Below are 11,057 nucleotides of genomic sequence, written 5' to 3' on the forward strand. Positions count from 1 at the left end.
ATCATATGCAATGTTAGTTTGCCTTGGAACTTGGGCAAGACATCATGCAACAGGCAAGTACAATTATTTTAACATTTTAGTATTGTGGTGTTTGGCTGATGCATTTGTTGCAAATAAATGAATTGAACAGTCAAAGTGTTTTTTATCATCAACAACTAGTTTAGTGGAGGATCGAGACATAAGAGCTTCCTAACCTATTTGGAGTGCATTGGCATTTCTAATTTTTTGCAATATTGCACGAAATTGTTGTTGGATATTTGAGGTACCTTGTTGTACGAAACTTGTATCTAAGGTAACCATAGTTTGGAAAGAGTGCCATAATGCTAGGGCTGTAGAATGCGATGCATACAAAGGCTTGTCCATGACAGGAGGTAGTTGGCCAAGGTCACCTACAAGGATTAGTGAGATACCTCCAAAGGCTTCGTGCTGTTGGCGAGGGAATGCTTGATGCAATCTGCTGTCAATTTTTAAAAGCAATTTAGGACCCAAAAATCTCATCTCATCAATTAGAATATATTGTAATTGTTTGTATTGTTCTTGGAATAACATTAAAGATTGGCCTATCAAAGGCTGCATATCTCTAAGAGGGATGCACAGGGCAGCATGGATTGTTGTTGCTTGGATATTATATGCAGATACGTCGGTCGGGGCAAGTACAAGCAAAGGATTGTGCTCTAGATTAGTGGAAAGGTTAAGTTCTTTTCTAATGCATTGTATCAAATATGATTTGCCAGTGCCTGTAGTCCCTTGTATAATCATACGAAGAGGTGGGATGGTTTGATGAGATGCGTAATGGGCAAGAATAAGGTTAAGTGCAAGTTTTTGTTTTGCTGCCAAAGGGAATGCATCAACGACAGAAGAAGGTGGTTGGAGAAGAGTAGGTTGGCAATTTATTTTATTTGTGGAAATGAAGTGAACAACAGTAAGATGAAGTGGATCATTGGGATGAGGTTCAATCCAATCAAAGTTAATATCGTAATCGCGTTTGCCCAACATTTGGAGATCATTGATGGTGATCTTGTTAGAAGTGCCCATTTGTGAAAGGTACTCCCATTCATACTCGTCTTCAGTGTGTGAATGTAAGAAATCATTAGTATCAGAGTCTTCATCATTTTCTATTGTGCATTCTTGTTATATTCCATAAATATGCCAACATGAGTAACCATCCATGTACAATAGCTTCCAATTTGCAATGATTTGGTCTATCGATGCACCTATATCTATAGGAATATGATGAAAGGGTTTGTACAAGAGCAACTCACTCCAACAATAGGCTTCAAAGTTGTCATCATCCTCATTTGGAGAGCTTTTAAATTGTGGGTAAACATTGACAATTGCTTGTTTTTGCAGTTTTTGCCATTTATGCTTTTTACGTTGGCTATTGTATGAAATTTTTTTGCTGATTGTATTAGTGAGACTTTTTCCAATTCAATAGGCCTTTCCATATAAGCAGAAATATAAGATTTGCAGAGTTCAACATTGTCATTTTGATTAGTAATACGGTGGAGGACCTTCCTGCTAACATTAAGGGAGACAAAATGATGGCTACAACTGATCAATGGTAGCTTTTGCAACATATGGCAAGTTTATTGTGCGCTGATGTCTCGATCAACAACTATCCCCATCATGAATTTTTGGTATGCTAGCAAGATGGTATCTTGAGTATTAGTTGTAGCAACTATTTTCTTTAGCATGTCAACATAGCCTTCTGATTTCTGTTCTGTTTTTGAAGCATATTTGGAGATATATTGTAGAACAACCATTTTGGAACAAACAAGCTGGAAATCAACATTTGCATGCCATATTGACAACATAAGTGGGTTGAGAAATATTTAAACAACTGTCATTTCTTGCTGGTTGATAACATGGCTTGCGGTTAGCATCAATAATTAGTGTTGAAAAATCTTGCTCGGGCCAAGGAGCTTTGTATCAACAATGGAGGGTTGGGCCTTTTTTTTTAAGCAAGTATGAGTAGAGCATTTTGTATGCCATTGAACAACATTGACGAGTTCTTCATAATCAGAGAAAGGGTTAGTAGATAGAATTTGGTTTGTATCAGCCATGCATGGATCAAACAGTGAAGTAGTGTGTAGTCTATTCTCTCGGGCAAGTTGGTTGCGTGGATTCCATGCTGTAACATACCTATCAAAAAAGGACTTAGCTGATTGCACATCATCATTGTTAGACCAGTCTATATCATCCATATTAGGTGCATTCGGCAACCACAAAAAGCCATGTATATGTGCAGAGCCACATGTTGCCATTCATACCTATACCAATGGTCTTTCAATTTGAAAACTTTGTCAATAATCTCCTCACAGAATATTGTGAATCTAAAATGTAAGAACAACACTGTAACATGTGGATTGTGGACAATGTTTTCTATAAAAGTTTTCTTTGTTAACTGATGTTCTGAAGAGGAGTTGGCTGGAAACAATTTATGTAGTTCTGGCCATTTTGTATCAGTTGCACTCAATGTGAAGAACAATGTAGGTTCTCCCAATTGGTGTACCATTGTAGTGAGGTCCCTGCGTGATCTATTCCAATAAGCTCTAGTGCCTCATAATGAAGCTACAAAATGCATTAATTGGTTTGGCAATTGATCGGAAGGTGTAGCCTATAACTGTTCACATAAAGCTGGCAACATAGTTGGGAAGGAGTCTTCTAAGTTGGTGCGTAGGAAAACTGAAGCTTATTGTTGGGAACAATGTCTCATTATTAGATTATAAAGATAATATCTGAACCTAACATGCTGTCCAAATCTTTGGTCGTGATATCTTATCAAGTGCAAATCATATTCATGCAAATGAACATGTTTTGTCCTTGGTTGCAGGGGTAGTGCAGATCCATTTGGGAATAATGTTGGGAAAGCCATAGTGAACAAGCCTTCAGTGTTGTATTCATTAATGGGTGAGCAACTTATTTCAGGCCAAGCATCAACATTTTGATCATCCTTATCTAGGTGCAATATATTTTTAATGGCATCTAGTTCAATGGTTGAACATGGAAACTTTGGAATGAATGATGATGTGGTCTGCAATTCAACTTCATCAGCATTATAGAGTGGGTCTTGTGTTGGTGAAGGAGGCTGAGGATCAATGCAATTTGGGAGGGTATGCAAAAAATCAGATATATCAGTAGTTGTCAGTGGCAATAATTCAGTAGCTGCAACATCAATGATAACATCACTGTAGTAATGGTCATGTTGAATTTTGTAATTCAATGCGTCCATAACATTGAACCTATTTACATAACAATCGTATTTTTTCCCTTCGAGATTTGTCCTTCAAATAATCACAATCTCCAAATGTTGTAATTTGCATGGCAAAGTAGTTGCTATTTCTGAAATGTCTCGTGGGAAATTAATGGTGTGTCCTATATATTTGTATTGATCACCCCTGGCATGGCTAACTTGCAAAACAGGAGCTATCCTTGCTGTAAGCATTTCTTCAACCTGTGAAAGCCGTTTTAAAATGATGGGTTGTTCACTAGGATCCACATTGTTTGCAATAGAGAATCGGTGAACACCCTTTTCGTTATAACATCTTGAGCAAATGACCTCAGGTTGAGTTAATTTGACATGCATACCAACATACTTTTCTTTGTAGATTGTGCATATGTGTAGATGCGACAAGCTATCTATTCTTGTTCGGAAAGAAGCCAATGCATGTGTAAACTCAGAAGATTTGAAACGGTCTGAGATTGGTGTTGCTGTAGCAATAAAAGTTGTATTTGTCTACTGATCAATTGGCAAAGGTTGGTTGCAGGGTTCTTCATATTGTGCGACTGACTGGACGAGCACTGTTGAATGTGGCTGGAGCATATCTGAAGGGTGGGTTGTATATGAGATTGACAATATCTGAGGTATGGGAATACCTATAGAGTGGGTTGCAACCAGATTTGGCAATGGCTGCAAAGTATTGGAATCCATGTTTTGATTAAGCCGTTTGTATCGCCGCTTTATAGAAATTTCTTCTCTATGTTTTGCATAGTAAAGCCTATTTTTTTCTCTCTTTCTTTCTTTTTTCAAATTAGATATTTGTGTAGTAGGCTCTTCGGAGATCTGATAGAAATACAAGAATGGTGGTGAGTTAGAGTGAGAAGCAATAAAGGGGGAAAAACAGGTGGAGGGCTATTGAATGTGCGACATGTTTGGGTGGAAGCTTATTTTTGACCCCAATTCCCTTCCAATGGTTCTCCACCCTCCTCCGCCGATTGAAGATGGAGGGAATTCAATTTTATGGATGGCCTAATGAGAAGGGGCGCACCTTGGCAAAGTGCGGTTGTGGAAGGGTGTATACGGGTGTGGTTGCATACTTATATGTATAGGAATGGTATAAAAGGGTACATAGAAATGGTGCAGTGCATTCATGCAAGGGCACATATAAATGTGGTTGTTTAGATAAATGCAAGGATATATGGATATACTTATTTATGTATCTAGATATATATGTAATTCAAAATAGTATACAGTTACATGTGTGCATATGTAAATACATAGATAGAGGACCATATATATGTATATGCACATGCACACATGCACACATGCATATGTACCTACCTATATATATATATATATATATATATATAGGTAAATGGCCACATATATGTAGTTTAGAACAATATATCTTTACACGTGCATATGCAGATAGATAAATATGGTAACGTATATATGTATATGTATATATATATATATATATATATATATATATATATATATATATATATATATATATATATATATATATATATAGATATGTGGGTGTGTGTGTATGTGTGTGTGTGTGTGTGTGTGGGTATGCAAAGAGATAGATGTATATGTACAAAGATTTATTTCAAAAAGGCAGCATATATATAGTTTAGAATATCAATCTCATGCCATTCGATGGGCAGGTTATGAGAAAAACCATTATAAAGGAACAAAATTACTTTAGCAAAGGATGTTTCACAATACATACAACAGAGCTATCATTATGGACAAAAGACAATTAAATTAATGTCTCTGTGAAGAGCGGAGTGGGGAGATTTAAAAAAAATTGAAAGAATTACATAATGGATGGAAAGCAACATATAGACTAACAAATGTTTGAAAAGAGTAACTAATGTAAGATATAGATTAACAAAATTAAAGAACAAGAGAAGAAATATTTTTTTGCCAAAACACATAGCTTAGATGTTGAATCCTTAAGCAAATGTAAATATGGACTACAAAATCTGTTGGTCTCATAATGAAGACGAACAACCAATGGGAGGGACTGAGGTCTTCTTAGAACTAATAAGATGTAAAGAGATGGTAGCAGATAGAGATGTGGGCAACCATGTTTTTAATTTCTTTTTTTTCCCAAAATCCCAAATTTCTGCACTAAATTAGTAATTCACTATTTCATAGGCAAGTTAATTTTCCAAACATATGTTTGAAAAGAGTAACTAATCTAAGATATAGATTAACAAAATTAAAGAACAAGAGAAGAAATATTTTTTTGCCAAAACACATAGCTTAGATGTTGGTTCCTTAAGCAAATGTAAATATGGACTACAAAATCTGTTGGTCTCGTAATGAAGACGAACAACCAATGGGAGGGGTTGAGGTCTTCTTAGAACTAATAAGCTGTAAAGAGATGGTAGCAAATAGAGATGTGGGCAACCATGTTTTTAATTTTTCTTTTTTCCCAAAATCCCAAATTTCTGCACTAAATTAGTAATTCACTATTTCATAGGCAAGTTAATTTTCCAAACAAATGTTTGAAAAGAGTAACTAATCTAAGATATAGATTAACAAAATTAAAGAACAAGAGAAGAAATATTTTTTTGCCAAAACACATAGCTTAGATGTTGATTCCTTAAGCAAATGTAAATATGGACTACAAAATCTATTGGTCTCGTAATGAAGACGAACAACCAATGGGAGGGGCTGAGGTCTTCTTAGAACTAATAAGCTATAAAGAGATGGTAGCAAATAGAGATGTGGGCAACCATGTTTTTAATTTCTTTTTTTTCCCAAAATCCCAAATTTCTGCACTAAATTAGTAATTCACTATTTCATAGGAAAGTTAATTTTCCAAGAACTGCTTACAATATAATCAAGTTATAATTGAGTAATTTTTAACCATCCTTATTTGTTATTTGGCAAGATTCAATCACAATGAAATAATGTTGTAGTTCAGAAGTTGTTGTAAATTCTAGCCCAATGTGAAATAATACAGATGAAATTTGAGAATGCAGATGAAAGAATGGAAGTAGAATGTAAATAGGCATGAACAATTAGTGCAAAGATAAACTTGCTGGACCATAATTCGAAGGGTGAGTTTGGGTGTCTGAAATTCATGTAAGAACGTTTAAGTGGAAGACTTATTACAGTAAATAGAGGCGTTGTGAGATCAAAGTTGTATGAAAATACTACTTACCAATATGGTTGAGCAAGTAAAAGAAAGATAAACACAAAATAGTAATTGTAGGTAGGATTTTAGACAATGAGAAAACTTGATTAATGGTAGTTAATCCTATCATGGTCTTTTCCATCTAGAAGTCCTACAATGATGCGGGTGACATATAATGTAACAAAGCTTTACAAAGTAGAAGGCTTGTGAACTATGCTGCCAAGGCAGAATATAACAATAGTGTATAATGGTAGAAAGATACTATTCAAAATGCATGAAAGGAAGTGAAGTTGCTTCAATCGATAGAACCCCAATTCCCTTCCAATGGTTCTCCACCCTCCTCCGCCAATTGAACATGAAGGGGATTGTAGCATAGTAATGTATATAGATATATATGTAGTTAAAAACAATATATAGCTACATATGTGGATATGGAAATACATAGACAAAGGAGCAGCTCTATGTGAATGTATACACACACATGCATATATACCTACATAAATACATATATACATAAATAGATAAATAGATATATATATGTAGTTCAGAGCAGTATATATTTACATATGTGTATATGTAGACACACACACACACACACACACACACACACACACACATATATATGCATATATACTGATCTCCACATCCATATATATATGTGTGTTTGTGTGTATGCAAAGAGTTGAATGTATTTGTATAAAGATTAATTCGAAGGAGTTAGCATTGCCATGATTTGAACTTTACTTTTGCTATGTAAATATGGAAGAGATGGCAAGAAAGTGCATATAGAATTGCATTTTTAATAGAAAAAGAAATCCATAGATATGTACATTGCGATTAAAATATGTTGGCAAGGCAGAATATAACAATAGTGTACAGTGGTAGAAAGATATTGTTCAAAATGCATGAAAGACAGTGAAGTTCCTTCAATCGGTAGAACCCCAATTCCCTTCCAATGGTTCTCCACCCTCCTCTGCCGATTGAGCATGAAGGGGACTGTAGCATATTAATGTATATAGATATATATGTAGTTAGAAATAGTATATAGCTACATATGTGGATATGGAAACACATAGACAGAGGAGCCGCTCTATGTAAATGCATACACACACATGCATATATACCTACATAAATACATATATACATAAATAGATAAATATATATATATATATATATATATATCTATATATATATATATATATATATGTAGTTGAGAGTAGTATATATTTACATATGCGTATATGTAGACACATATATATAGGAAGATATATATATATATATATATATATATATATATATATATATATATATATATATATATATATATATATTTACATATGCGTATATGTAGACACATATATATAGGAAGATATATATATACTGATCTCCACATCCATATATATGTGTGTGTTTGTGTTTATGCAAACAATTGAATGTATTTGTATAAAGATTAATTCGAAGGAGTTAGCATTGGCATGACGTGAACTTTAATTTTGCTATGTAAATATGGAAGAGATGGGAAGAAAGCACATATAGAATTGCATTTTGAATAGAAAGGAAAATCCAAAGATATGTACATTGCGATTAACATTGCAAAGATATGTTTATGTTTAGAAATGCTGAAATATAAAGGGGTCACATGTTTCTAGTGCTGTTTGAATGAAATTTTAAACAAGGGATATGAATGAACCATAATTGGATAGAATAATGTTTATTTACATATAACAATGGACTCTACTACACATGTATATGAATAGAAGTAAAAGTTAGGTCTTGGAAAATGAGCTCAACTGTATTTTTTTAAAATCATCTTCAAAGAAAACTGGTGATTTTTTATTTATTTGCAAGCAGAAAGGGAACATATTGTAGGGTGGAGGCTTGAGAATTGTGGGTGTTTATATATATACACATAGATACATCCATACATGTATATGTATATACATATATGTGCAGAATGATATATTATGTAGTTACATATGTGCAGAGGCATATAGATATATGTGGGAAGACATATTAATTTGTGTATACACATATGCACATATACTTAGGTATAGACGGACTGAGATAGATAAACATGCACACAAATACATTCATATATATATAAAGAGAAATATTTGGACAATCTTGTACAGTTGTAACGTTAAGTTTAATTTTATTATGTAACAATCAATAACAAGGTATAAAACTGTAGTTAGAATTGCAGTTGTAATATTATAAAAAGGAGACCTACATTTATATGTGTTCAAAACAAGTCTTAAAAGAATGTAGACAACTTGAGGTACTGATGCAAATGTAATTTTATAAATATGCACATAGTAACAAATATTGTGTGTATATGTGGAAACCAAAATGGAATGCTATTAATATTTACATAAAGTGTTTTTTGAAGTGGAGCATTGTTAGAATAGAAGCATGCATAGAAAAAGAGGCTATGAACAAAAGCAGACACAACAACCGCCAACCTTCATTGGCAGAGACAAATATTAGTTAAAGGTTTGAGCTATCCATCTCAAAATGCAAAACAATAGAATAGTAATATGTGGTTATATGTAGTAGTTCAATGTTTGAAATAAGTATGATCGAGTTTGGAGGAACAAAATATTGACAAACTGTTTGCAAATGGGAAAAAATGATCTTTATATAGTGAACACAGTCAAAGGGAAATACTTTTTTTTTGTTCCTGTAGTATAGAGTCATGCAGTTGCACGCATTTTGGCAATCTCTGCAAGCAAGTAGCTACACTCAGCTTGAAAATCGAGCCTCTGCGCTTTCTTGATTGTTACTTTTATTCTACGCTCAGAGTTGTATGTGTTAGTAGACACCAAAACTATAAAACTATAGTGGTTGAACATATCTTCGTTAAGTATGATGCAAGGTGTTTTTTCTTGTTAAGTCATATTGCAGCATGTGTAATTCCTTTGCAGACAGAGCCAAGAGTTTTGTACAAACCTCATCAAATGCATTAGCCCAAACAGTGCCTGTTTGATCTTGTAGTTTCATCTGTAGGAGGTATTTGTAATTACATTCAGGGAATTGTGTTTGGCACCTAGGGCAGAGCCACAAATTCTCAGCTAATTTACTACATTTCTTTTTACATTCTTTACCATTGAATTGTAATGGGCAAGCTGTATAATAAAACTGGTCCCCCTTTATGAATCGCAGGACAGGTGTAATAGTAGTCTCAATGGTTTCTAGCACAATGCTAAGACGTTGTAGGATGGATGCAATTGACATTCTTTGGTACTGGTTATTTTTGGCATGCACATCCAAAGAGTGTGAATCAAGGCATTGTTGGACAGGGCCTCTTAAACGGAGGGAGTCTGCATCAAGAATGGAAGGGTTAATTTCGAAAGTTGTTGACGCTGAAATATTAATAACCTTTCCATTGAAATAACCAACCCTTGCATTTTGAACAACAAGGATGACAAATGTTCTAGATGCATGCATATTCTTCAAGTCATTGCCTAGCTGTTCTGATGGCAGTCCCCAAAGGTTAACATCAATTGTCAAAGTTGACATATCATTTTTTTTACTATTCTCTTGTTTACAGTAGGGCCATCCTTTCTACGAATTACAGAAATCTCTCCGACATTGACAACAACACCAATAACATCAACCAAATTATTATTGGTGCTGGTGAGAACTTCATTAATAGGGGTGAAGCGGGTTTTTTTTTTCTAGCTCAACAGAATCAGGGGCACACCGCTTCAAAACTGAAGTTTCAGTCAAGATAATCTCCAGGTGGCTGTTAAGCTTATTGTATACTGTGTTTGCGTCTTTTACAGAACCTTTGGAAACAACATATGAAGCTCCTTTTTCAACTCGGTGATAGTGCAATTCTGCTATTTCATCAAAGGAAGTAATTCTAATTTCACAACCCTCTTCGTCTATAATATCAAAACTAAAAACTTGGCCATTGCATTTTGCTGTATTATATTGATGCATTTTCCTCTTATTTGTTACTCGACATTTTATTGTCCAATTGTTTTGGAAAGGGTTCAAGCTTTTAATAGGGCTGATATTTTCAGAGGGAGCATTCTGTGGAGAAGGTAGATCTGCACCAAATTTAAGAGCACGTTTAGTGAATGGCGGGGTTTCTCGGCCCAACATTTGCTCTTCCTGTTCTTTAAAGAGGTATCTAGGTTTTCCAACGAAATCACAATTCATTTTTTAACATATAGAGTGAATATAATGATGGTCCTGTAAAAGGAAGAAGGATGTTTGCTCAATTGTAGGAAATACGTTTGTAAATAGCATAGAAGTAGGTTCACATAAATGAGGAAAACAGACTATAGAAGCTACCTTGTGTTCCAAACATATCGGCAACCATATTAGAAGATGGTGGAGCAGTTTTGAATAAAAGAATGGGTCCCTGTATGTTTCAACAAGTCATTGTCTCTACGAGTTTTTTTGTTTTTGCCAATGGATGGATAGAATTTATGTCCAGACTATGAAACATGGGAATGATGACAACTATCCAAATGCAACGAAACATGTATATAGGCAATGTTTTTGTGTGTTGTTGAAACACCCAAAAGAATGCTCATATCTTGAAATTTGCAACAACATAGAATGGATTATCTTACCGAAGTGTTTGGGGGAGGTTGTTGTGATAGAGCAGGAGAGTTGGTAGAAGATGACATAGTGCTTAATTCTCTTCACAATTCGAGGAATAGATCT

The 11,057-nt window shown here is 34.4% G+C and overlaps 1 protein-coding gene across 1 annotated transcript; it reads right to left on the reverse strand.

Moving 5' to 3' along the window:
* Positions 1–9,070: 9,070 nt before the first annotated feature.
* LOC131875257 (replication protein A 70 kDa DNA-binding subunit A-like) lies at positions 9,071–10,544 on the reverse strand. The gene is made up of 3 exons (XM_059219330.1): positions 10,065–10,544; positions 9,304–9,941; positions 9,071–9,167 (listed from the first exon to the last, which is right to left on the reverse strand). Exons 1-3 carry the CDS (start codon positions 10,542–10,544, stop codon positions 9,071–9,073), a joined length of 1,215 nt encoding a protein of 404 aa, XP_059075313.1.
* Between the last annotated feature and the right edge of the window lie 513 nt (positions 10,545–11,057).

The sequence above is a fragment of the Cryptomeria japonica genome, chromosome 4, assembly GCF_030272615.1.
Source record: "Cryptomeria japonica chromosome 4, Sugi_1.0, whole genome shotgun sequence".
NCBI classification, from domain to species: Eukaryota; Viridiplantae; Streptophyta; class Pinopsida; order Cupressales; family Cupressaceae; genus Cryptomeria; species Cryptomeria japonica.

What these genes read in the sequence shown, in the direction of transcription:
- LOC131875257 (XM_059219330.1), bottom strand. Translation starts at nt 10,544, where the DNA reads ATGAATTGTGATTTCGTTGGAAAACCTAGATACCTCTTTAAAGAACAG. An exon ending in AGCGGTGTGCCCCTGATTCT is followed by an intron (nt 9,942 to 10,064) that starts GTTGAGCTAGAA and finishes TGTAATTCGTAG; the next exon opens with AAAGGATGGCCCTACTGTAA. An exon ending in TGTACAAAACTCTTGGCTCT is followed by an intron (nt 9,168 to 9,303) that starts GTCTGCAAAGGA and finishes CTCTGAGCGTAG; the next exon opens with AATAAAAGTAACAATCAAGA.